Source organism: Bos indicus, chromosome 22 (assembly GCF_029378745.1).
Source record: "Bos indicus isolate NIAB-ARS_2022 breed Sahiwal x Tharparkar chromosome 22, NIAB-ARS_B.indTharparkar_mat_pri_1.0, whole genome shotgun sequence".
In the NCBI taxonomy this organism is placed as follows: domain Eukaryota; kingdom Metazoa; phylum Chordata; class Mammalia; order Artiodactyla; family Bovidae; genus Bos; species Bos indicus.
In genome coordinates this window covers 48,537,684-48,564,465 of record NC_091781.1, presented here as the reverse complement: position 1 = coordinate 48,564,465, position 26,782 = coordinate 48,537,684, and the positions used below count along the sequence as shown (strand labels likewise).

Here is a 26,782-nt window from a genome sequence, read left to right as displayed (position 1 = left end):
AGGCGTGTGACACCTCCAAGTACATCCTGTTCCCATCTTGCCCTTGTGTAAGGTTCCGGGCTAGCAAGAAGAGACCTGAGTCTCTGCCATGGACATTGATCCAACCTGGAGGCCCCGGACCCCTACAGCCTCCCTGGGCGGGGAGGAGGCACTTTCCCTCTCAGAGGCTCGTGCGCCGTACGGGTGGGTGAACCTCAGCCTGCTCAGGTTCCTGGGTGAGCGGAGGCCAGCCTCTTTGTCTCTCTAGGCTCAGTGTTCTTGCCTGTAAAGTGGGGTTGATAACACCATCGGCTTGTCGGTAGGTTTGATGGCACCCAGGCCGCGCACAGGCTCCCTCCCGGGCGGCAGGGAGGTTGGGGTTTGGGGGCGTCGCCGCGCAGCCGGCTCCGCCCCGCCCCTAGCCCGCTTCCTCCTCCGGGGACTAGTGGGCGGTGCCGTCGGCCCAGCCTCTCGCCCGGCGCCCCGCGGGCAGCCCCCGGCCAACGCGCCATGTCAGCCGACTGGTTCCGGCGCCGCTTCCTGCCGAGGGGCCCGCTCCCCGCGCCGCGGCCACCCCGGCCCCGCACCAGCCCTGTGCCCTACCGGCGGCCCCGCTTCCTGCGCGGCTCGGGCTCCAGCTCCGGCACCGCCGACGCCTCGCGCCGCCCGGACGCCCGGCCCGTGCGCAGCCCGGTACGGGGCCGCTCGCTGCCCTGGAACGCAGGCTACGCCGAGTGAGTGCCCGGCCCCAAACGGGCCCCCGCCCGAACCTCCCCCCTCCCCGCGAGTCTTATCCTGAGGCCGCGTCCCCCACCCCATGATCCCGCCCGGGGTCCCGTGCTGGCGACTGAGAAAACAGGCTCAGCTGAGTGAAGGATCCCGCGCCCCCTACCTTGTGGATAGCTTCCTCTGGGTCCCTCCCGCATCCCATCGGGAAGGACCTGCCCTCTCAGCCCAAAAACCTACCCCCTCAGGCTTCCAAAAGAGGTGTCACTGGGCAGAGGTCCAGCGTTCTGGGCTTTGGAGAGTCCTTCCACTCCTCACACTCACACATCTCACCCTGGGTTATGGCTGAGATGGGGCAGCCGATAGGCAAGGAAGCCTCACACCTCCCTAGGCAGCCTTGCCCTTACCTCCCAGCCCAGGACAGCAGGTAAGCTCCAGAGGGGCTGAGTCCTGAGTTTTGCCTTAGCTGTGAGATCACTGAACAGTTTGCAAACTACCAGCATTTGTTTGTCCAGGTGTGTGTTAGGGACAGCACGGTGGCTATTGCTCCAGAGGGAGGGCTCCCTTCTATGTTTCAACTGTTCTCTGTGTCCATGGGGGCAGAGGTGTGTCCCTAAAAGGGTCACTGATCACATCCTGGCCTCAGAATCATCAACGCAGAGAAATCTGAGTTCAATGAGGATCAGGCGGCCTGTGGGAAGCTGTGCATCCGGAGATGTGAGTTTGGGGTTGAAGAGGACCAGGAATGGCAGACCTTGTGCTCAGAGGAGGTGAGTGCAGCTGAGCCTGAGCCCCTCTTATAGACTGGGGCCAGGACTGCAGACTGAGGTTCTTGCCCTAGTGCCCCATTTTCAGCCAGGGGACAACTAGGGAGGCCAGGCAGATCCTGATGCCAAGCCCTTCCTGTACAGTTCCTGACAGGTCATTACTGGGCACTGTTTGATGGGCACGGCGGTCCAGCTGCAGCTATCCTGGCTGCCAACACTCTGCACTCCTGCCTGCGCCGGCAGCTGGAGGCTGTGGTAGAGGGCATGGTGGCCACTCAGCCCCCCATGCACCTCAGCGGCTGCTGCGTCTGCCCCAGTGACCCCCAGTTTGTGGAGGAAAAGGGCATTCGAACAGAAGACTTGGTGATCGGGGCTCTGGAGAGTGCCTTTCAGGAGTGTGTGAGTGTGACCTTTGGCTGGGGAAGGAGGGAAGGTTTTATCCCCAGGGATCTGAGGCACTCTGGGTTAGGGGGGCGTCCCTGCACTTAATTGTGATCACCCTGGATCTTCGGATTGAGAGGATAAAATTGGGTTGTCATTAAGCAGTCATCATAACCTCTCCTATTTCCCCAGCACTTCGTATTAATATGTGCTAGGTGCTTTTACCTGTATTATCTCATTGCACATCCTTTAGGTCCCTGGTTTCTCTTCCTCACTGTTTAGAATATGACTTCCATACCTCCCCAAGGATATATTTAGATCTCCTGACCACAGGGATCCTGGAGTCATAGCTAGACTTTGGGCAGGGACTGCCATGCTTGCTGGTTGGGAAGTGCGCTGTAGGGTGGGGCTTGGGGACACTGGCACAATGGCAGTACAAGCAGCAGCTAAAGCAGCCTTGGTTTGCCCCAGGATGAGGTGATCGGGCGAGAGTTGGAGGCCTCAGGCCAGGTGGGTGGCTGCACAGCCCTGGTGGCTGTGTCCCTGAAGGGAAAGCTGTATGTGGCCAATGCTGGGGACAGCAGGTGAGTGAGCCCTGGAAGGTGGGCAAGATGGGGCGAGCAGACGGGCAGGAGAGGTGGGGGGACAGTGAAAGGGGGCTGGAAGTGGAGAGACAGAAATGAGGAAGATTGGCTGAGTTGTTTGTGTACCGGGCATGTGTCAGATGCCAGAGGGGCAGGGACCAGGTCAGACGGTTGAGGCTTTACCCTGCAGGACTTAAGCAGTCATGGAGGGGCTTTGAGCAAGGGATTGGCATGGGCAGAACTGGCCCCTGGTGGTTGGAGGAGGGGCCAGCAGGAGGGAGGCCATGGGTAAGGATGGAGGCTGCTCCACAGACCTCTCCGTCTCCTCTAAAACTTCATCCAGGGCCATTCTGGTGCGGAGGGATGAGGTACGGCCCCTGAGCTCTGAGTTCACCCCAGAGACTGAGCGGCAGCGGATCCAGCAGCTGGTAGGTGCTCTTAGTGGAGGAGGATGTGGATGCAGCCCCAGCTCCTGGGCCACCAGAGGGAGCCTGATCTGAGCAAGGCCTCCCTATCCCAGGCCTTTATCTACCCTGAGCTTCTGGCTGGTGAGTTCACCCGACTGGAGTTCCCTCGGCGACTGAAGGGGGATGACTTGGGGCAGAAGGTCTTGTTCAGGGATCACCACATGAGTGGCTGGTGAGTGAGGTGGGGTTGGGGACACTGTGGGGAGGGCCCTGGGGTCCAGGCTCAGCTGGGTGGCCTGGGGCAGTCCCCTTCCACGAGGCAAGGTGGGCCCTGTTGGCCTGGGTTGATGCTGGGTCTGCTCCTGGTAGGAGCTACAAGTGTGTGGAGAAGTCGGATCTCAAGTACCCACTGATTCATGGACAGGGTAGGCAGGTCAGTAAATGGCCACTCTGAGAATCCCTCTTGAATCACCCCCTGTGGAGGTGGGAGCTCCTTTGTCCCTCGTGGGGTGGGGGGCCTTGGCTGAGGTCCTAGGGGCTGCTCCAAGGTCACAGGATGTTTCTCCCTCAGCCCAGGGGCCCATGGGTCACAGTCCACCTGTGTGTGCTTTATGTGTACATTTTCTGGGGCTGTTTGCTATCACCTCACACCTCTATTATTTCCAGGCTCGGCTACTGGGAACCCTGGCCGTCTCCCGGGGTCTAGGAGACCATCAACTCAGAGTCCTGGACACAAATATTCAGCTCAAGCCCTTCTTGCTATCTGTCCCACAGGTGAGGGGGCCACAGCACTTCCATCTGCCCAGTAAGGCAGACAATGCAAGGTTGGCGGGAGCTAGGAAGGGAGCAGTGAGGAGACCTCAGACTTACCTTGCAGGTGACTGTGCTCAATATGGACCAGCTGGAGCCCCAGGAGGAGGATGTGGTTGTCATGGCAACTGATGGGCTTTGGGATGTCCTGTCCAATGAGCAAGTGGCATGGCTGGTGCGGAGCTTCCTCCTTGGCAACCGAGAGGACCCACACAGGTACTGTAGTTGCTGGGATCTGCCTGGACCTGGGTTAGTACCAGCAGCAGCATTAAGAAGTACGGAGAAGACAACACAACAGAGGAGTCCGGCTAAGAACAGTTGGCCAGGACTGGAGCTACCTCAGGTTTACTGGGGGTGACTGTGGGTCCTCAAATTCTCTGGGTCCATACTCACATGGTCCACACAGTCAGACTGCACTGCTTGAGTTCTCAAGTGTCCAGTGAGAACTGGGTGAGCTCTCCCGGAGGGCTGGCCTTGCCTCTTTGATCTGGCCCCAAAGTACATCTGCAGGATGGTCCCCACAGGTTCTCGGAGCTGGCCAAGATGCTGATACGCAGCACACAGGGGACGGATGACAGTCCTATACAGGAAGGGCAGGTGTCCTACGACGACGTCTCTGTGTTCGTGATTCCCTTGCACCACCAGGGCCAGGGGCACAGTAGCCGCTGAGGATTCAGACACCGCATCCCAGAACCACTAAGGGGCCAGGTGCGATATGGGTATCCCTCCACCACGGTCAACAGCAGGTCTGCCTGCCCCAGTCCCAGACCGAGCCCTGACCCCAGCCTATTTCAAGGTGCGCATTTCTACAAGGCAGTCAGAGCTGGAAGAACATAGGGAGTTCCCCAGGTCCCCACCCCTGCCAGGCAAAGAACGCTGTCAATAATAATGTATGGCAGTCACTTGACATTAGGATTCCATGCAAGGCTCCTCGGAGAAGATCCTGAACAGCCTCAATACATTATTCCCAAATGGGGACAGCTGGACTAAGTGCATTGGCCAAGGATGCCAGAAAGGGCAGACAGCCTGTGGTTGGATCCAGGTCTCTAATGCATGAATGTCACTGAGATCCTGGTCTGCTCCCCTCTGTGCTGGAGGAGAGGCACGGACCCAGGGGCTATAGTTGGGGGGGAAACTAACAGGCAGAAGGAGCCCCAGAGGTGGCTGAGTGGTGAATGCCCTCATCACTGCTCCTGACTGCTCCTCTCTGGCCCCAGCCCTGCCCAAGGCTGATGCCTCGACAATGCCCTTGTTGCTTCCATCACCTCCCTATTAAATGTTTATATGCAGAGAACCCTTGTGAATTGTCAATTGCTGTAAAGCTTGGCATTATAGTACACTTTTTGCTTTTTCTTGTTCTCTTCTAAAATAAAAAATCAGTCTTAGCCTTAGCTCCACCTTACAAATTTCCTATAATCAGCACTGTTTTCTCTGTAGCCTCCCTAGTTCCCAGCTTGGGATGAGCCCCAGTGAGAGAACTGCTGCCCGGGAGAACAGAAGGGAGGGTCCTCACTGCTGGCTGTGAGTTCTGGGCTTGAGGTACCAGAGGGAATGCCTTTGGGTTTTTAAAAAATGCAAATTATAGTAGTTTTAGTATAAAGTTTACAGTAAATTTAGAATAAAGCTAGACTTACTGACCGGAGACAAGTTAGTTGGGGCTCCAGAGCTTGCTGTTTCATGAGTAGTTTAGTTCTTCAACTTCCTCACAAGACCCCTTTTTATCATCCAGCACTGGCCAAGGCTTAGATGCTTAGTATTTGTTGAATTTCATAACCTCAGCCTTATCTAACTCCTCCCTCATCTACTCTTACTTTGGTTTACAATTGAGATTAATTCTTACCAGGCAACTCACAGCCTTAAACTGCAGCCAGAAAGGACAAGGACCACTAAGCCCCAATATGATGGTGAAACTTGTTTATTTAACACACTGGGGAGGCTCCCAGAGCTCCTTTCCTGCCCATTAACTCACTTTAGACTCCATTTCCTACATGTTCTCTAGGGAAGAGATAGGATAAACTATGAAATTACTCACTTTTTACAGTCATATTCCATAGCCCTGCACTTCTGGGCCTACCTCTGTCCACAGCTGGGTCATGACCAACTGTGGTTAGCCCCAGCAGCTCTGGGCACCCTCTCCAAGACTCTAGTAAGACATCTGGCATGCACAACTGTGCCCTACCGCCCTGCAGTTTTACTTCCTATTTCTTCAGCAGTCCCCACCCTCCACTCCCCCCTGCTCCCAGCAAAGCTTTGTAAGCGGTATCCTGTGCCTGCCAACCCACTACCCACGTCAGCTACTCAGCCAGCTCACCCACAGTCTGCTTTGCTTCTCACATCACAAGGCTGAAGCCCAGGAAGTGGGCAACGGTAGGTCTCTCAACTGCAAACAAGCCAAACCAACAGGAGTGACCACTGCAAAGGCAGCCACGGTCACCTGCGTGTTCATGTCTCTCAGCAGAGCCAAAAACCGCAGTAGCCTTCATGGCAGGCCGTTAGGGGGACCTCCTCCTCCCTGAACAGTCGTGTTGACAGCCTGTGCATGGCCTGCCCCTTACACGTTGGCTCGCTCCCTCTGCTGCCCTCCAGAGCCTTTGGTCAACCTCTAATGACCAGGGGCAAAGTGGCAGGCCCCCGGTATTGCAGCTGAGGATGCCACGGTACTAGTGAGTTGCCAATTCACCAGCCAGGCAGTGGGTTACCAAGGAACAGGCCAGGCCTTCTACCAGAATTTTATTTCCACTATACTTGCCCCCCCCCACAACCTAGTGCCTAGCAGGATGAACCTTATTCCAGCTAGAGGTTGCCAACTGATCAAGGGTTGAAGTTAACAGTGAGGATGAAAGGCAGCTTGAGGTATACACCAAATACAGTCTTTGAGGATCTCAAGGTTGGCTCAGGCCTGCCTTTTCTGGGTCACTCATTTCTGGCCTACTGCTGCTTATTAGAATGAGGGGTTGAGGGACCCAGACTGCTGTGCACTGGGAGCTTGATAGAGGGTTCCTCCCACCAGCCCACAGGCCTTAGTTACCAGAGGCAGTCCCAGCAAGCCCAACAACCTGTCCACAGCATTACAGTGAGTCCCAGTATGAGCCAGGAGGACTGACAGGGGACAACCCACCCCCATGCCCTCCAACTCTAAGAACAAGGCAAACAGTGCTATGAAAACTCAATGGAAGAGGCTGCAGCCGTAAAATTCTGTCTAAGACAGATAACATGGAAAAAAATGTTTATATGTTAAGTACAAAAAGGACATAAAATTGTATATACAGTAGAATAACAACTATGTAAACACACCAAAAATCTATATGCACAGAAATGTCTAGAAGAACACTTAACACCAAAAGATTAGCAGTGGTAACATTTGGGTGGTAAACTGATTCTTTTTAAAATTCCCAGGTTTTTCTTAATAAGCATTAATTATGACTGCAAGTTACATTTTTTTCTAAAAAAAAACAAAAAATACCCCATTGGCTGGTGGTTGAGCAGTGCAGTGTCACCGTCACATATAAATCAGTGGCTTTGGCCCTGACTCTGGAGAGCCTGGTGCACCCCCCATCCCCGGGAGAACTTAAGCACCTCGGCTCCCACTGAAGGTGTCTTAGCAGCCCTGGTGCTCCTCAGGGTCTCTGACTCACAGACACTCCTCCCTTAATTCTGCCTTATTTCCACCACCGCATCATCTTCGGTTACTTCCAGCTGCATCTTTCCCTTTCCTTCCCAACTCAGGAGCTGGCTCTGCAGCCACAGGTCCCCATAAACAGAAGCAGTGCAGTGCATATTTTCAAAGGACCTGCTGCCTCTGCTTCGGACACACAGGATCTCAATACAAATCATTTTCCTGCGGACAGACAAGTCATGCATGGTGGCTGCTCTGGGTACAGATACGTCACTTACGCAGGCCTTCTTGTTAACCTACAGTTCCAAGTACTCTCTCTGAACAGTTATTCCTACCATGAATTTTCTACCCTGGAAAGCCAGGGGTGGGCAGTTAATAGTTCAGATCACTTGGTTTCTAAAAGTCTCTCCACTCTGAGAATGCAGAGCTTTATAGTGTGGCACTGTATAAACTGTAGATTTCAGTCTATGTCTGGCAAAGATGTATGCCCCTTGCCCTTAAATTTGAGGAACAAACCAAAAAGTAACTGCTAAAAAAGCAAAAGAAAACAAAACTGCTAGCAATTCACAGCCTATTCCTGCTGCTGAATGGCGAGAGTAATGGCTTGCTTTCCCCACCAGTGGGTAGGTACTCTGGGGCAAGTCAAACATAACCTTGTTGGGCCTGTTTCTGGGTCTGCAGGGAATGTGTTACTCGCTTATATGTTTGAGAACTTGGTGAAATAATATGCCACTTGTCCTGCTCTAAGAAGGCCATGCAGGGGAAAAGGTAATGAGCTATCTACAGCTCATCTCAACCCCGATCAGGAAGCCTCCCCAAGACAAGACAAGGAAAAGCAGCAAGAAAGCAGACATACCAGGTAAACAGGAGTGACCTGTAATTGGCAAAGAAGCCTCAGACAAGCTGAAAATGCTCTGGTTCCAGCATCCTGTCCCCAAATGCTAGAAGCCAGACACAAAAGGCATGCAAAAGTGACTGTCACACACATACAGGCGCAGACAGAGCATCACTGGGCAAAAAAGGGGCTAATACTGCAGAGAAGGCCCCAAAGTGCGACTTGAGGAACACAAGGCAGTCATTCCAAGACCCTCACTTAGCTGCCATGGGGACAGCAAACACTCAAAAGCTTTGCTTTTGTTTAGTCTCCCGAAGGGAAAAAAGTTAATAGGGAAGACTCACTAACACTTGTGGCAAACACTATTAGCAAGGATGCAGTCTTTCTCTGGAGGCATGGGACTTCATCTCCTTCAGCTGAACTCTTTGATACTTTTAAAATATATATATATATATATATATATATGTGCATACATATATATATGTATATATGTATGCACACACACGATATATTTAAATGAAGGTGTACACACACTGTGCTAAAATACAAACAACAGAATCCCAAGTCATATATAAAAAGGCTAAATATAACACAGGCCTAGGCCAGCCCCGTGTTGGGAGCTGGGCAAGGGGTAGGATCATCTGGAGACTATGTACACAACTTGTGGTGGGCAGGGAAGGCATCAATGTAAACAGCTCGGACTCACTCCACAATACTGGCCCACAGGAACGCGTGATGGAGCTCATGCACAAAAATAGACGCCCACCTTGCTTTCATACACAATCAAACTTGGCAGGCACCCAGAAGGACCGAGGGTTTGTGTTGATGACAGGGGACCACACCAAGCTGCTGCTAGACCTCCCAGCCCCAGGAATTCACCTGCTCCCACTCCTCCCTCCTTTTCAGGTTTGACCCTTTGCCTACCCAGAGCCTGAGGCATGGTCAGGTCACCCACCTTCACATGACTAACTGGCAAGACTTCCTGGAAAGCAAGGTCCTTCTGTATCTGTCCCTTTCTGACCCTAAAATACATGGAGACTTACTTCTGTAAATGTTTGGCACCTAAGTAATGCAACAGTTGTGGACAATGCCACAATAACACAGGGAGACCCAGTAACAAGACATGCAGGGTGAGGGCAAGGGGCACTAAACTGCCCTAGCATCTCAAAATCAGAACTGTGGCTTCCCATGCATTTATGGGGGTGGGAGAAGGGATGTGCAGAAATAACAACTTCACCGACTCCTCAGCAGCAAATACATTCAAAACTGAAGGCGTCTCGAGGGCCCACTATATCCTCATCACAAGTCTGGTCACTCCTCTGGAGGAGCTCGGTGCAGTGACAGCTGGAAAGTCTGAGTCCCGATTGAGTCGGCCACACCAAGAGTCCTTTTGAAGAAGTTCGGCAAAGTAACTTTTTTCTTTTGAGCAGATGTACAGCACATTCTTGGGAAGGCCATGTGGAAGGATGCTCTCCAGCCCAGTCAAATGATCCAATCCCACTATTATCTTAGTCCCCTCTGAGTTTTTTCCTACTTGCCACCCTCGCTGTACAGAAAACAGCCAAGCACCATGCAGGTCAGTCATCAATGGTGGGCAACCAGAAGGCCTGGATGAAAGAAGAACATGAGTCAACTCTAAGAAACCAAGGTTCTCTCCTCAATGCTGAAGGATTTTCTTACCCCTCCCCCACCATCAAGGAGCCCAACCCTAAAGTTGAAGCAGTTATGGCTGGTAGCCCTCCCTCCTGACCAACTGACTGGCAATCTATAAACGGAGAAACACTCCCCAATCTATGTGAAAGTAAGCTAGTTCTTTTTCACTCCAACACTAAGTTCCATCACAGAGGTCCAGTGTTTAAAAAAAAAGAAGTACTCTCTGGGAGGTGGGTGTCTGGCTTCACTGTTAACCTTCAAGTGACCTCAGGCAGGCCCTCTCATTCAGGAGCTATAAATAACAAAAGAGGTTGGACTGGATGTCTCTGCTACATTTTTTTTGGGACAGTTTTCTTAGTTAAAAAGAAAAAGAGATGGAGCAATGTATTCTGAGTAGGCTAGTAATGAAATGCCTCATACCAATACCTAGACAGGTTTGCTGCTGCTGCTGCTAAGTCGCTTCAGTCGTGTCCGACTCTGTGCGACCCCATAGACGGCAGCCCACCAGGCTCCCCCGTCCCTGGGATTCTCCAGGCAAGAACACTGGAGTGGGTTGCCATTTCCTTCTCCAATGCATGAAGGTGAAAAGAGAAAGTGAAGTCGCTCAGTCGTGTCTGACTCTTAGGGACCCCATGGACTGCAGTCTACCAGGCTCCTCCATCCATGGGATTTTCCAGGCAAGAGTACTGGAGTGGGGTGCCATTGCCTTCTCCAGACAGGTTTAGGAGATGCCAAAAGGAAATAGGAGGTTGAGATTCACTGCTACTTTGTTTTGCTCATGTTGTCCAGGAGGAGACAGGGGCCTGGAGAAAATTCTAAGTGGTGAGCTGTGATTAACTAAGAATTTCTGATGAACTCAGCATAATCTGAGAGGAATGGAAAAACTGAAGTTTGTAGCCACAAAAGGCTGGGTCAAAGAGTTTTAAGAAACCAAAAGTTAGCTTCAGGTAGTCTGGACATAAAACCAGGAGCCAGAGCTGACCTAAGATCTCCCAGGACCTCAGAGGTGATCCCAGATCATGGAAAGAAAAGTAAAAGTGCAAGGCCAGCCCAATCACAGATCAGATAACAGAGGCGAAACAGGGAGGCCACCAGCTGAGAAACATGAACGTGGCTGCTTGTAACTGTGCCTACTTAAAACTCACTGTGCTCACAGAAGGACCCCACCCCAAATGAAGAGGGCCCCTACGCGGAGGACATCTCCCGCTGTTCACATACCATGTTAGAACAAGCGCTGGCAAAGGTCATGAACTTGGGGTTGAACTGCAAACAGGTAATGGGGCCTGTGTGTTTGCCATCCAATACAGCTACTTTTATACCACTCTCTCCATTCCAGACATGGATCTTGCCATCCTCCGAACCTGAAGAGTAAAGATCAAGGCATGTAACAACAGCTCAAGGCATACTACAAAGACAAGCGGCAAACAGACACAGACTGACATCTTGAAAGCGGCCAACCTTCAGGACCCAGCCATCAGCAGAAATGGAGGAGGAGTAAAGACAGTGAAGAAAAGACACTTTAGGAACTGATTTAGACTCTATTCTCAGGCAAGCCATTTCCCCTCTAACTACAGTTTTCTCATTTAAAAAGGGGGCTAAATACGATCACCCTACAAACATCTACACTAAGGTGACTCAACGCAAGGTTACAACAGGAAGTTGCTACTATCAGCAAGACAGTGCTTGCAGGACTTAATTCTATGCTGGTCCAGGAGAAGACCATCATTAACACCCATCCCCAGTAAAGACATGCAAAGCCAGGACAGTTTAAAGACACAATATCTTTGACATAATGTGCTACACAGAAATCTGGAAATTTCTATCAAGAGGATAATAAATGGTTTCTTAATTAGTTATAACCAGCAAAAATAACATAATGCACAGTATCAGAGAAATAACCCCCAAAGGGGATAAAGGACGCTTACCAATCATGATAAACTGGGAGTCTGGAGTAAACGAGGCCTCCAATGTGACAGCCTTGCTATTAGCATAACCCTAAAAAATAAAAGCAAAACAATACTCGTTACAGTGCCATTAACAAAAAATAATTGCCTACAAACACTGACTCCACATACACCTTCTCAATGCACAGTGCTACCAAGGTTCCAGACTTGGCTACCACCCTTTACAATTAATTCACTCCCAACTGCATGTTCAAGGGAGCTAGAAAATGTTTATGGTCAGGAATTATTATGTATCTAAACACCAAACTTGAGCCACTGAGTGAGAAGTAAATGTCTCAGAATCCAAGAGAACTAATGTCATGTGCAGGAAGAAAATGCCAGTCCATGCCTTTAACCAAGGACAACTGCTGGTCTCCATCAACTATCTCAGAAGGGATGACCATAGAAAAAAGGTAAGAACATTGGGAGGGGAAAAAAAAAAAAAAGAGCTCAAAAGTTGTCAGCTCACCCCAAATGTATGCATCACAACTCCCTTGAATGCATCGATCAGACGGATGAAGCTGCCATTGGTGGAAATGAGGATGAGCTTGCCATCATTGCTGAACTTAAGTCCTGTCCACTCACAAGTCCGATCATACTGCATCTTAAATGTTGCAAATGGCCCCTGCAAAAGAAAAAGACAGCAGCCTCAGGCCCAAGGCACATCAATCATTCTTTCTGCCAGAGCCAAATCTCATTCTATCCCTTTAGATTCCTTTGGGACTAGGGAAAGCAGAGGATTACGTACTGCTCTGATGCTTTCTAAGATCTACCACATACCTCCTCTAGTGTAGAAAAAGGCTCTTCAACGTCCATCGCACCCTTCAAAACTTCCATAGTATCAAGACAGTTCAAAGATTCAAAGATTTACCTTATCAAAAGAGCGAAGATCATAAAGTTTGACCATTTCAGAATTGACACCTGCGGCAAAAATTAATCCTTCTGGATCAAAAGAACAAACTGGCTTGCCCTGTAGATGCATGAGACCCTAAGAAAAAAGAAAATTTTTTAAAAAGTTAATGAACCCAGGATCCTACAAAAACAAACATAAAACTAACTAAAATGAAGTTTTAAAAAAATAGGTCTCCATGCAATTCATTTCAGATCAACTCTAACTGTACAATTTTACAGACTCTGAATTCAAATAAAAATCTAATATCTATAGTTCAGAGTCTCCAGGAAAACTGCCTTTAAAACACTAAGGCATGGATCATAATAAATATGCACTGGATTAAGGTATTAACTCAATTATCAGTCACCTACCAGGAAAAGAAAAGATTTTCTCCAAAATTTAAAGACTCTGGGATTCCAGAAAGAAAACACTGCTTTCCCCTTTCCTTGAGAGGGAGCATTGATGATAGTGCTTACCACAGAAAACACTTAAAGTGTAACTGTGAGGCAACATTACCTGGCAGTTAGGAGAGCGGAGATCCCAGAGCCGAATAGTCTTATCAAGAGACCCAGAAATGAAAGTGTCATCCACAGGTGACATGGACAAAGCCACCACCCTGCAATGCATCAAGATAAATAGTAGTTGAAGCAAAATATCTGCAATAATTGTATATGAACTCTAAACCACTTGGCCTGCCTCCCTATATACATGTTCTCCTAAGAATGTTATTTTAAGAAACAGGCATACACAAGCAATCTGGAATAATCAAAGGCAATTAGTATAATTTAAAAAGCAACTTAAAGCTACAACATAAAAATATACGATTCCAAATCAAATCAAATCATGAGACACCATTTCATACCCACTAGCAAAGCAAAAATTAAAGAGAGATAACAAGTGTGGGTGAGGATGTGGACAAATTGGAATCCTGATACACTGCTGGTAAGAATGTAAAATGGTACAGTTGCTTTGAAAAAGTTCTACACTTTCTCAAAAAGGTAAACATTCCGTTGCTAGATATACACCCAAGAAACAGGAAAACATGTCAAAAAGAAAAATCCCCATGCGTCTGTGTTCATAATAGCATAATTCATGACTACTAAAAAGTAGAAACAACTCAAATGTCCATCACCTAATAAATGGATAAACAAAATGTGTTATCACCACATAGGAATATTACTTGGTAATAAAAAGAAATGAAATCACTTATTCATATTAAACATGCATGAAAGTTAAAGAGGTTAGATAGAAAGTAGATTAGTTGCTGCCAGGGGCCAGGAAGACGGGAAATGGGGAGTGTTAATGGATACAGGGTTTCTATTTGGGGTGATGAATATGTTCTGGAATTATATAGTGGTGATGGTTGCCCAACTCTGTGAATATATTAAAAACCACTGAATTGTACACTTTAAAAGGATGAATTAATGGTATTGAACTATATCTCAATTTATTAATAAAAAAATTCCTTAACTAGAGGTTTGTGGGTCCAATAAGTCGGACAATCTATGTTTCTAACACGTTCCTAGGTGATGGTGAGGTTGATAGTTTGAGCGCCATACCTACGGAAAGCCACAGGCCTGTGCTAACAGCCTATGCTATGTTTCTGATATGGGTCCCCTTTTATGGTTATACTGTTAAGATTCACTCACTGAAAAATATTTCTTCCAAGGCCTCATCTGGACTCTCTTTTCCCCTCTGCTCATGTTCTTGCTCTGCCATGCTCTGCACTGAAGATACCCACCATGTCCCCAGCATTTGGGCCCAGCCTATGGAGAAGGACAGCATGTGACTCTGCTTTACCTGCCTCTTGGAGCATGCCAGAGCCCTAACCAGGGGGGTTCTTGAGGAAGCCCTTGTGAAAATGGACACTCAGATGGTGCTTCCTTCTGGGTGTTATGGAAGAGCAGCTCCACATTCTGGCTTGGCTAAAAAACACTTCATAGACAAAAGAGTGGGTGTCATAAGTGAAGATTGCAGAGGAAATGATGGTGGTGTACTGTTTCATTTTGACAAAGAAAAATCTGAAGTTAAAAAATAAGGTGATTAAGTCACACAACTCATTTGTGAGTGGATTTTTTAACTGTAGAAATAGAGGAAGTTCAAATTTTAGATGACACTGAAAGGGGTTCAGGAGGTTTTGGTTCCATGAGAAAGAATTAAAATGTGTGCCATGAACAGAAAATGAGAAAATGTACTTTCCCCGCCACCCACCCCACTCCAAATCTTCCAGCATAACTAAATTAACATTTGCACTAGATCATCAACTTAAAAATTTTAAAGATACTATAAGCCAAAATTTCCTGGGAATGCTGAGGTGGTAATAAAACAGAGTGAGGAGATTGCATATGGACATGTAATTTTATGTCAGAAGTTCAGAGGAAGTCTACCTTGGCATATGGCTCTGTTAAGAAGCACAGGGAATGCAAGGAGGAACAAGATTTCCACTCTAAGAAAGCTTAACTGTCTAGCCCAGACAATTCCAAGAGAGGGTCAGAGAAGGCTTTCCGGACGCAGCTACACCTGTGTTGAATAGGGTTTCAATGGGAGTGGTCTTTCTGGAAGATGCCAGATAGGAGAAGGCATGAAGCAGTTCAGGAAGCAGCGCAAGAGTTCACCTCAACAACACTGGGAAAACGGGTCAGACAGAAAAGAACCTGACTCCAAGGTTTTTTGATGGAGGCTGTGAAGTGGTCAGAACTGTAAAAAAAAAGAAAAGAAAAGAAAAACTAGAGTGCAGAAGCAGGATAGTGAGTGGTGGGGAGATTAGGATTTGACAGTAATTTACCTGAGCAAGGACAGAAGCAAAGGACTAAGTATGGAGGAAAGTGACACATGAGGTTAAACCTAGGTAGTGTCAACAGGATTTAACAGCTCACTGAATGTGAAGGCAGGGAAAAAGCAGTGAACAGACAACAGAGGCTTTGAGTTGGGAGAACTAGAAGAGACAGATGGAAAAAACATAAGGCAAACAGAGGAACTGGCCCAAGGAATTTAACGAAGGATGGAGTATCAGATCTGTCAGAGACCTACAGAGATGTGTATAAAACTTGTAGGTGTGAAGTCCAGTCTGAAAATCATAGGCTGAAAATACTGATTTGGGAAGCCATCTGAGGTGAATGAAATCAGTGATGGAGGTAGCTGAGAAAATACCAAGAAGAAGAGAAAAAAGCTAGGGTAGAACCTTGCTTACTTCAGAGTTAAAGGAGAAAGAGAGGCCAAGAATATCAAGAACAGAACCAAGATGGAAAGCCAAAGGGGGAAAAAAAAAGCTTTACTGAGAGGCTGAGTGCCAAAGCAAGCCCCAGGCAGTATATTTTACCTGGAGGCAGCAGGGAAAGGGGAGTAAACAGCTTGGCTTGGATGAGAGAATTAAACAGTGAATGAATGTTAGGAGGTAGAGATGGGAATATGCAGATTATTCTTCTATGTCTGACAGTGAAAAGAAGTGGGTGATATTCTCAACCAAAAAATTCAAGGTAAGGAAGTCTGTAGGCAGCAAAGGAGATGGAAGAAAGTAGAGAGGGGTTGTTTTTCTCAAGGAAGAAAAAAACTACTTCTTTCTCAGGGAAAGGTTTCTAAGGAAGAGAGGAATTTAGGCGGAAAAGACAGAAGTTGAAAAGAACTCAGTTTGGATGGCTTTGACTTTCTCACAAAAGAGGGACAAAGTTATCTATTTAGAATCAGGAGGTCAAGAAATTGGGCAAGTGGTAAAATTGGACAGTTTCAAACAACTGCCATCAACTCCCAATTACAGACAATATGTTTGTGAACGTTAATTTAACAAACAAAAACATCTACTAGTCACAAGCCATTCTTTGTCTGAACTACACAGTAACCAACAATTGCCACCTCTTATGTTCAGCAACAAAGAAAACGCCCAGCCCAATCACAAGTGCCACTGTAAACAGGGTGTTCTCCGCCCACCTCTTATCAGGGCTCTGAACCACTCCACGTTGGATTACTGTACATTTGCAAAGAAAGTACCAGTGATTAAAATAGCATCCAAGGGAAATTGTGTTTAACATTCAACCCAAACTTGAAAAACCAGAGGAAAAATACTAGGAGAATTGGGATAAGAGACAAACAACCTGCATTATGAAACTGAATAAGGAAACAAGTTTCTTAACTTTCAAAAAGTAACAAAGAACAATTTATTAATTTTGCATTCTTATGAAGATCTTCATATGGAACATGTTTATGTAGAGGAGGGGCATGCTGAAATGGGGGCCACCTATACAGGAAGCCTCAGACATGTAAACTGTCCTTTCATTAAGGGATGTCTGATATTTGAGATCTCTAAATGCCAAATACAATTTTTACTATATAGGTTTCCACTGAATATCTTTAGTCCACATTTTTCCTATTAATGTTTTAACTGAGGTTTCAGTTTATCCATGAAGTCCTACCCCTGCCTCAACAACCTTGATTAATCTAGAGCTGACTGTTTAGGAAGGGTTAACAAGAGAAGACTTAAGAGATACGCCAAGCAGCAGTGAGAAACTAGCTTCATTTCACTAATAAAATCTCTCCACTCCTTTATTCTCTGGATAACCTATTTACTTTTTTTTAACACCTGTGTCTTACCTTTTGCTATGTCCAGGAAAGTACCTGATATATTTGTTGTCATGCAATGACAGGTAACGAATAGTATCTGAAAGAAGACAAATATCCTATTATTTTTAAATAATAATTTACTTTGCGTTTTCATCTTGAAAAGACAAGGTAAAAGAATTCATTGTTCTCCATTATTCAAGCAAAGTTTGAATGCACAATAGTGAATAACTCCTTTCCACAGCACTAGAGATTTCACGTAACTCAAAAGCAGAGTTCTCAAGCTGAAAGCATATAGAGCTATGTTTAAAAATCATTGTTGTTACCAATCTTTGGCTTCTGCATAGTTACAATGTAAATTATCCTGCAAATATGCCCCACCCCCCAAAAAAAACCTCACAACAGTTTCAGTACCCACAGAATGCAAACCTTAAAGAAAAACATACTGAGCTACTGACGAAACAGGCTCGAAGAACTAAACAACCATACTGAGCTCTGGATCAGGCTGGACTCTGGCATATTTTTCTCCAGTATTCTCCAACAGCATGTCAACCCAACCTTCACCTCATCTGAATGTAAACTGAATACACAATTTACATTAAAATTAAATAAAATGGAAAGAGAAGTAAAGTTCTACTCCTTTTCTAATTAACCAACTATAATGGCCCCTTATACAGAGAAGTGAGTTAGAAAGTGGCCAAAAGAAGAAATGAGAAAATTTAGATTAAAAAGACTGCAAGATATTTAAACATCAGAGTCATAAACTATACCAAGTCCAGTTCACAGCAGTGAGATTTTTACAGGATCAAAGAAGGGAGTCATCAGAGATCTGTGCTTGCAGAAAATAAGAAAAGTACTCTTAAAACCCAAATCATTCCTTCTGAAAAAGTAAAACAAAATACGATGGTGCTGGGAAGGGAATGAAGTTCCATAAAGAATAGAACTGGAAAGTACCATGCTTCTGACAAGACTAGGAATAAGAAACAATTGTTGAAAAATGTAAAAGGCAATAGGGCCAAAATACAGAAAAGGAAAGGACAGAAAGAACATTATGGAGGCAAACAGTATACAGGAACAAAAAGGTTGAAAGCACAAATTCTTTCCACTCGTTTACAGGGGTACTAATATTTAACCTGGGAGAGGGAAAAAGGCACAAAACTAAACAGCTTCCTTGAATACACCTTCAAAGTTCTCAAATGACAACTGTAAAGTATTCCTGACTGTTCTACTGTGAGGAACTCCTCACGGGCCCTGAACAGAAGAGACCCCTTCCCCATTACCTGGTCTCCCATAGGTGGGCAGGGCGTCGCCATCGTCTCCGCCCCACTCGGTAGCCGGCGCACTGTTCCCGGCAAGGCAGTGGCCTGTACAGTTATCTCCTGTACCGGGTGGTATCATAGACCCTCAAACTGTACAAACTACTACCTCAGCCTGGAATCAGGCAAAAGGATACGAAGCGTTGGAGCAACTCCGGATGTGCTCGAAACAGGAAAGGCAACGTCCTCACAGCAGAGGCCTGGCAGCAAAGCTGCAAGTGCTACACATTTGCCTCATCTTGCACCATATTTGGAGCATTCTCATTTAATCACCCAGAAAAACACCCCAACAGGAGAAACACCATTCATTCAGATGATCACAGAGATATATTTCCTCAAAATCCTGTTTTATATTCTTGTCCAAAAGTATCAATTGCACTGTTTACTTAGAAAACCACTTCTGAAATAAAGGCATGAAAAGTACAAACAATATACTTACTAAAAATCAAGTACAGAATTCTCATTAAAAAAAAAAAAAAAACCAACCAAAAAAACTTCTACTCATCTGCTCTGAGATATGCATAACCAAAATAGCAGTCTAAGCAACCTTTGTTGAATGACATTAGAAAAATCTTACTGCTAAAAATGAAATAATCAATAAGTCAGTGAGATTTAAAAAAAAACCCCAGTCCTAACATGAAAGTGTTATAGCTCAATTCCAAGATGACCTATCAACTGAGAATGACCTATCACAGAGGAAAAGCAGTAAAAACAAAGATCCTTTATTAGAGAAAGAATTCACAAGTTTAAAATTTGAAAAATAACTATTATTCTTCAAAGGCATTAACTTTATTTAAAGAAGAAAGGGAGTCCAGTGGTTAAGACTGGAGTGGCAGTGGTTAAGACTCTGCGCTGCCAATTCAGGGTACACAGGTTTGATTCCTGATGGAGCAACTAAGATCCCACATGTTGTACACATGGTATGGCCAAAAAATTTAAATAAGTAAATAAATGGAAAGGGGGATAAAATTCAGATCAAAAATGTCCCTGGAATCAAAGAAAACTAAGGTCAGTATATTGTCCTTTGTGACACAAACCATCAATAGATTGGACAATACAAAAACTCTTCTAAGGTCTACTAAACTACCATACCTGAAAGTATCTGTGAAAACTTTTCTCAAATCTGTATTATTTTGAACAGGAAGGCAGCACTGTTTAACACTTGCTGTGTGTCAAGTGTTCTTTTCTTTTATTTCTTCTAAAAGTATTCTTTGAAGTTTCAAGAAGCACAAACGGTAAATATAATTCGTAGCTTCCTATTTCCACTCCCCACCCTAAACTAGAAAACTTTCTTACTCAGTTTCAAGTCCTTCAAAAGTACTAATGGCTTGCTTCCAGCATCTCTTCAGTCATAATGATGTTAGCACAGCAAATATCACAGGAAAATTTAAAATAACTATAAACAAACATAAGCGGTCACAAAGATTCCATAAACCTTACCTAACAAAGGTAATCATGACCATTAACTTGCTAAAAAGAAGCTTGCTTACCGTCTATTTTGTTAGAGCTGTAAACGACTGTATTTGCTGCATGAGTGTATCTGATGAGATCCACGCCGTATTTCTTACTGTACAGGGTTCTCTTTGGTCTGCCAAGGAAATGGACAGAGAAAGAAAACCATCAAAATCTTCCAACACCAAAATCTAGTATCTTCATGTAAACAGAAGCACTTGAATGATGTGGGAAGGGTGAAGATTCTTGGTAAGTCCTAACACTGAAAACAAACAGAATTTCTTCCAAAAAGGGAGGAAATAAACAGAATCAATCAAGGGCAACAGCCTGAACCAAATGCCAAAGTTAGGAAGTAGAAGTAAATCTGAGGGCTCAAATCGGACTTTACTACAGTGTTCACAAGTAAGCTTTGAGAAGTAGTACATCTATCTGAGAAGACAGACACATAAAACAATTCATAACTTACAAGAAAGAGGAAAATGGGAATATGTCACACCAGTGAGGCCAGAACTTAAGCCATTCACTTGGAAAGATGCTCTTTCTTCAAGAAATGATTTATCAAAACTGAAACCAGGTACAAAACTGCCTTTCCTAATATAACCTAGTATTTCCATCCTCTCTATCTTATAGTTCCAAAGCACATACTGAGCCTTTTATAAGACAAACCTAACTCTCTATATCAAAACTAGTCATTAGTTCTTTTCTCTTTACTTAAATGTAAAATCACTTATTTCTAAGCTTCAGGTTATCAGTCTATTTGTTGAAATTCCTTAAACGTTATCTTCTTCTACAGAATCTTAAAGATCAAGCCGAAACTGATCTCATCAAAATATTTTATCAAAAACTTCGTAATATTCTACATTTATGTACAGGAGGATTTCATAAATCCTATACTACTGTTTACCAAGAATTTATGGAAAAGAAGTTCACCCTCTCAATGTAAAAACCTCTTGAAACCTAGATGCTAAACAATCAGATGACTCAGGGAGCTTTAAGAAGTCAATCTGCACTTTCAATTTTTCTGACGTCAAGGGTTTCCCTACATTAAACCTATTTACAAACAAGATTTCTCACTCCAAATGCACTGAATTTTCCCATTCTCACCGTTTCCCAAAAGATGAGTTAATAAAAAGATCAGTTTAAATGCTACCTTGTCGAGTCCACCATCCTGGGTTCTGCCATGTAGTTACTGTGTTAACCAGTGAATGAGAGTGAGGGAGTGAGTGTGCATATGAACATGTGCTTACTCTCAAGACAGTTGACTCTGCGTCCACCAATGCAAAGAGAAGCTTACTTACCTCAGTATTGGGCCTACAATAATCAAGACAGAGCCTGAAGAACCAATGTTAAAGGGTATGGTCTAAGGAAAATATTCAGTTTCAATTACATATGGTCTATTTGTCTCAAATGTATCAATAATACTAACCTAAGGTTTTGTGCTTAACATAATCTTTTACCTCATATCATTTTCTAGTTTGATAGCTAGATTCTAATGCATCCATTTCAGAGGACTATGCACATTTTTTCACAAATATTATGGTAAGCTTCTTTGCACAAACTATGATTCTGGTGATTAGGTAAGAATCAGATCAGATCAGATCAGTCGCTCAGTCGTGTCCGACTCTTTGCGACCCCATGAATCACAGCGCGCCAGGCCTCCCTGTCCATCACCAACTCCTGGAGTTCACTGAGACTCACATCCATCAAGTCAGTGATGCCATCCAGCCATCTCATCCTCTGTCGTCCCCTTCTTCTCTTGCCCCCAATCCCTCCCAGCATCAGAGTCTTTTCCAATGAATCAACTCTTGGCATGAGGTGGCCAAAGTATTGGAGTTTCAGCTTTAGCATCATTCCTTCCAAAGAAATCCCAGGGCTGATCTCCTTCAGAATGGACTGGTTGGATCTCCTTGCAGTCCAAGGGACTCTCAAGAGTCTTCTCCAACACCACAGTTCAAAAGCATCAGTTCTTCGGCGCTCAGCCTTCTTCACAGTCCAACTCTCACATCCATACATGACCACAGGAAAAACCATAGCCTTGACTAGACGAACCTTTGTTGGCAAAGTAATGTCTCTGCTTTTGAATATGCTATCTAGGTTGGTCATAACTTTCCTTCCAAGGAGTAAGCGTCTTTTAATTTCATGGCTGCAGTCACCATCTGCAGTGATTTTGGAGCCCAGAAAAATAAAGTCTGACACTGTTTCCCCTGTTTCCCCATCTAATTCCCATGAAGTGATGGGACCGGATGCCATGATCTTCGTTTTCTGAATGTTGAGCTTTAAGCCAACTTTTTCACTCTCCACTTTCACTTTCATCAAGAGGCTTTTGAGTTCCTCTTCACTTTCTACCATAAGGGTGGTGTCATCTGCATATCTGAGGTTATTGATATTTCTCCCGGCAATCTTGATTCCAGCTTGTGTTTCTTCCAGTCCAGCATTTCTCATGATGTACTCTGCATATAAGTTAAATAAACAGGGTGACAATATACAGCCTTGACGTACTCCTTTTCCTATTTGCAACCAGTCTGTTGTTCCACGTCCAGTTCTAACTGTTGCTTCCTGACCTGCATACAAATTTCTCAAGAGGCAGATCAGGAGGTCTGGTATTCCCATCTCTTTCAGAATTTTCCACAGTTTATTGTGATCCACACAATCAAAGGCTTTGGCATAGTCAATAAAGCAGAAATAGATGTTTTTCTGGAACTCTCTTGCTTTTTCCATGATCCAGCGGATGTTGGCAATTTGATCTCTGGTTCCTCTGCCTTTTCTAAAACCAGCTTGAACATCAGGAAGTTCACGGTTCACATATTGAACCGTATAAGAATAAACAATATTAAATCCTTTTCTCTAAAATTCACATCATCTACCACAAGTAATATCCTTTGTATGCTTTCATACTAAACAAACAAAAAAAATCATTTGGGACTTCCCTGGCAGCAGTGGGTAAGACCGTGCATTTCCAATGCAGGGTTCGAGGGTTTGAACCCTGGTAGGGGAACTAAGATCCTACATGTCTTGTGGTGCACCTCCCCTCTCCCCAAAATCACTCAGTGGATGAACTCCATTATTAAAAAAGTGTCAATGAACAGTAAACAGAGAAAATATTAAGCACAAAGAATTTTGTTTTAGCTATTTTCAAACTCCCAACATTAGTACCACCTAATACAGATACTGTGCTTTCCAAGGAAATCTTACTTTTCTTCCAATGTTGGTTTGACCTACACTAGTGGCAATTTTTTTTCTTCACGTTATCACTTAGGATCATGGACTCCTTGAAGCTAGAGAAGAGATCTGACCAATGTCACATACCTAGTCACAAAGCCAAACTAGAACCCAGTCTATCAGATCACTCTCTTATCACAGATCACCATGAAACAAGGTCACAATTCATATGAGAATATTTTAAAGAATGTGCTGTATACTACTGTGTTAATATTACATCTCTAATTTGGATAACTGTACTCTGGTTACATAAGAAAACGTCCTTATGCTTAGGATATCCGTGTTGAAGTGTTTAGGATAAAGGGGCTTGATACCTCTATATTACTATCTAATGGTTCAGGGGAAAAATGCATATATATATATATATATATATATCTGTATATACATACACACACATATACACACATACATATACGTATGTAAATGTAAACATTTACATAGAGATGACAAAGAAAACAGAGCAAAACATAACTAATTATTGGATCCTGGGAGTTCTTGGAAACAATGGTGTAACTTTTCTGCAAGTTTGTAATTATGCAAAAATGCTACATGAATGAATGAAGTGAATTATGTTATAAAATTAATATTTTACTTATAACAAGAAGGACTTCCAGTCAATGTCATTTCTACTAAGGGGTGGAAATTATGCCATATTTGGAGACAAACTCTGAAGAAATGCTTTCACGATTTTCATTTTCTTTGAATGAAGACACACACCTCCATCCTCAAGTTCCAGGGAGAGGTTCTAATCTGTGCACAAGCACTAAGCATTTCAAGCAAGTCAGCTTCAAATTTCTTCTAGCTCCAGGACCCCACAACCTCTATCTCCACCCTAGCTTTATACGTGACTCTAATCCACGTTAATGCAAGTGGCCAGACTTGGACAGAAATGAATACATCACCACTCAGCATTGGTCCAGCTAACAATTCTCTTCCCCTTGGACCACCACTATAGGCCACTCTTCCACACACTGCAGGCAGATCCAAAGCCAGTTACATAATACTTTTTCACAGCCCAAATAGGAAAAATTGGGGAGAACAATAGACCATTACCTCAAATAACCAAATTCAGAAGTGAAGAGACAAGTTCTGAAAGTTCATAGAAGACATCAGTTTAAAGAAAACAGACAGAAGAACGGCTGGAGAAGGTAAAGAAAAGCCCAAGGATTCAAAAAGGAGCTCACAATTTAGAAGGGACACGGAGAAAGCAAGTCTGGGGCAGAGCTGAGGAAAAAGGGGGGAATTGGCAAAATGTTGTGCTTTTAAGATTCTGCAGAGATCCACATGTGTTGGGTCTCCAGAGGACTTGGGACAACCTAGAAATGTCATGATCAGACTTAGAACTGTGGTTAAGTCCTAATGGACTGTAAGGTGTAATTTAAAAAACAAGTACAAGAAGAAACACGAAATTGTTACACGATATTTTCTTTGTTCTATTAGGAGGTTCACATTCAGGTCGGGATGGGACGGCCAGGTTCGTCCGTGTCTGGCAAAAAGGAAAAGTTTCAGATGCTGTTACAAAGTTAACTATAAACGGAGGAACCGGGGCTGAGGGAGTAAGAGAATGATTTGCAACAGAAAGGAAAAGACAAGGGGCCCAAAGAGGCACAACAAATAAATCCTGACAGGTAACAACTGCAACCCACGCGGCCTTCCGGCAGAAACACGGCGGGAAGCTGAGGGGCAGGGGACCGGCGATGGGCCAGGACTGAATCGAGGTCACCGAGCAGAGGGCAGAGGGAGCTGCCTCTGCTGAATGAGGCAGCCGAGCAGCCTCCGCGGTTCTGCAAGGGGGACACAGCCGACGGGCACCGAGGACTAAGCCCGACTAACGGAAAAGCTACCAGCTGGGGCCGCGGTGGGCGGACCCGGCGTTTAAAGGTCAAGGTCAAGGTGGGGTTTGGCCAGAGATGCAAAAGCGGTCTGAAAGGAGACCGAAGGCAGACAAGACAAAAACATGATTATTGTTATCGCCATCGTTATTAAGAAAAAAACGGTCTCCCAGACGGCTTCGGAGGGGACGCGGCCCTGGCAGGAGCGTGTGCAAAACAGGCCGCGGGGCCGGGCCCGGGCAGAGAGCGGGCCGCGGGGCGAGCGCAGGGCCACGACGCGGAGGGCGGGAGGGACTCAGACCCGGGCCCAAGGCCACCGCCGCACTCACTTGCCCTCCTGGCAGTCATAGAGCACGATGGAGTCGTCGTCGCTGCTCGAGATGACCGTCTCGCCGTTGGGGCTGAAGTCGAAGCAGTTGATCTTGTCAGAGTTTTCGCGGAACACCTTGGCGACGCGGAAGCTTCGCAGCACGCTGTCGGTCAGCTTCATGGCGGCGGCTGCCTGAGGCGGCGGCGGCGGTGGCGGCGGCGGCAGCGGCGCAGGGCCGGGGCGGGGCCCGGGGAACGGGCGGGCTGCCGAGGGGCCGACCGGGGCGGGGCGGGCGCCGCGCCGGCGGCGGGCGGGAGAGCGGCCGGCAGTCGGGACGCCTCCTCCTCTTTCTCCTCCTGCTTAAGCAACACTCTTCTGCCCGGACTGTGGGGCCTTGCCGACCGTTCGTCCTCACGGTCGCCTCAGGGCCAATCGGCGCGACGCCGGTTCATTGTGTCCGCCATCTTGGGACAACAGGCAGAAGCCGAGGGCGAGGAACCTCACCGCGGTGCCAGCCGGGAAAAGGGGCGGGGCGGGAACGGCGGCGCGAGGCGAGGAGGCGGGGCGGTGACGTCAGCGCGGGCGGCAGGGAGTGGCGTGGCTGGGTGGCCCCTAGAGGCAATTCCCCGACCTGCTGCGGGGGCGGGAGGAGAGGGGACTCCCACGTCCTTACCCCTTGGATTCCAAGGCCCCGGGTGACCCGGAGCCTCAGGCTTGTGTGCAAGCTCGCCACCGCTAAGAGACTCAGGCGCCCCCTGCAGGATCCCCGGCCGCAGGCCCAGGGACAGCAGGTACTGTGGAGGTGGGCTACGCCCCAGGAGGCCTGTTCTGGGTGTGAGTCATCGCTGGCAGCTTTTGACCGTTGGTCCACAACAGACAGAACGAGATTTCAACTTCTGTATTTTTTTAAGGTGTACTATACGTTAGATTGCCTAAATTTTAAGTGGATGGATTTTTTTTTCATTTGGTTGTACCTTCTTGTGACGACCACCCACAACTTTTCTTTAAGCCTTCTTTGAAAGCGTTGTTGGGCTTCCCTGGTGGCTCAGTAGTAAAGAATCTGCTAGTGCAGGAGACACGGGTTCGATCCCTGGTTTGGGAGGATGTCACGTGCCACAGAGCGGCAGAGCCGGTCCTGCACAACTATTGAGCCTGTGCTCTAGGGCCTGGGAACCACAGCTATTGAGGCCAACTCCTTGGAAGGAAAGTTATGACCAACCTAGATAGCATATTCAAAAGCAGAGACATTACTTTACCAACAAAGGTCCGTCTAGTCAAGCAAGGCTATGGTTTTTCCAGTTTTTCCAGTGGTCATGTGTGGATGTGAAAGTTGGACTGTGAAGAAAGCTGAGCGCCGAAGAATTGATGCTTTTGAACTGTGGTGTTGGAGAAGACTCTTGAGAGTCCCTTGGACTGCAAGGAGATCCAACCAGTCCATTGTAAAGGAGATCAGTCCCAGGTGTTCTTTGAAAGAACTGATGCTAAAGCTGAAACTCCAGTACTTTGGCC

The 26,782-nt window shown here is 46.2% G+C and overlaps 2 protein-coding genes across 2 annotated transcripts; one reads left to right on the top strand and one right to left on the bottom strand.

The window, feature by feature from the left end:
• The first annotated feature begins 436 nt into the window (after window positions 1–436).
• On the top strand, window positions 437–4,948 carry PPM1M (protein phosphatase, Mg2+/Mn2+ dependent 1M). Its single transcript, XM_019984555.2, has 10 exons — window positions 437–713; window positions 1,352–1,475; window positions 1,617–1,871; window positions 2,325–2,437; window positions 2,781–2,865; window positions 2,958–3,076; window positions 3,214–3,277; window positions 3,511–3,618; window positions 3,722–3,870; window positions 4,179–4,948. Exons 1-10 carry the CDS (start codon window positions 490–492, stop codon window positions 4,321–4,323), a joined length of 1,386 nt encoding a protein of 461 aa, XP_019840114.2. The 5' UTR covers window positions 437–489; the 3' UTR covers window positions 4,324–4,948.
• A 1,899-nt stretch (window positions 4,949–6,847) lies between these two features.
• WDR82 (WD repeat domain 82) lies at window positions 6,848–25,771 on the bottom strand. Its single transcript, XM_019984554.2, has 9 exons — window positions 25,293–25,771; window positions 19,951–20,048; window positions 17,178–17,244; window positions 13,110–13,209; window positions 12,573–12,689; window positions 12,171–12,326; window positions 11,684–11,753; window positions 10,977–11,119; window positions 6,848–9,712 (listed from the first exon to the last, which is right to left on the bottom strand). The coding sequence occupies exons 1-9, from the start codon at window positions 25,451–25,453 to the stop codon at window positions 9,683–9,685; spliced, it is 942 nt and encodes a 313-aa protein (XP_019840113.1). The 5' UTR covers window positions 25,454–25,771; the 3' UTR covers window positions 6,848–9,682.
• Window positions 25,772–26,782: the final 1,011 nt, after the last annotated feature.

Coding starts and splice junctions, on each gene's coding strand:
- PPM1M (XM_019984555.2), top strand. CDS start 490: ATGTCAGCCGACTGGTTCCGGCGCCGCTTCCTGCCGAGGGGCCCGCTC. Junction 3,077..3,213: donor GATCACCACATGAGTGGCTG/GTGAGTGAGGTG, acceptor TGCTCCTGGTAG/GAGCTACAAGTGTGTGGAGA. Junction 3,619..3,721: donor TCTTGCTATCTGTCCCACAG/GTGAGGGGGCCA, acceptor CTTACCTTGCAG/GTGACTGTGCTCAATATGGA.
- WDR82 (XM_019984554.2), bottom strand. CDS start 25,453: ATGAAGCTGACCGACAGCGTGCTGCGAAGCTTCCGCGTCGCCAAGGTG. Junction 11,754..12,170: donor TTGTGATGCATACATTTGGG/GTGAGCTGACAA, acceptor TTTATTTTTTAG/GGTTATGCTAATAGCAAGGC. Junction 11,120..11,683: donor CTCCCAGTTTATCATGATTG/GTAAGCGTCCTT, acceptor TTTACTCTTCAG/GTTCGGAGGATGGCAAGATC.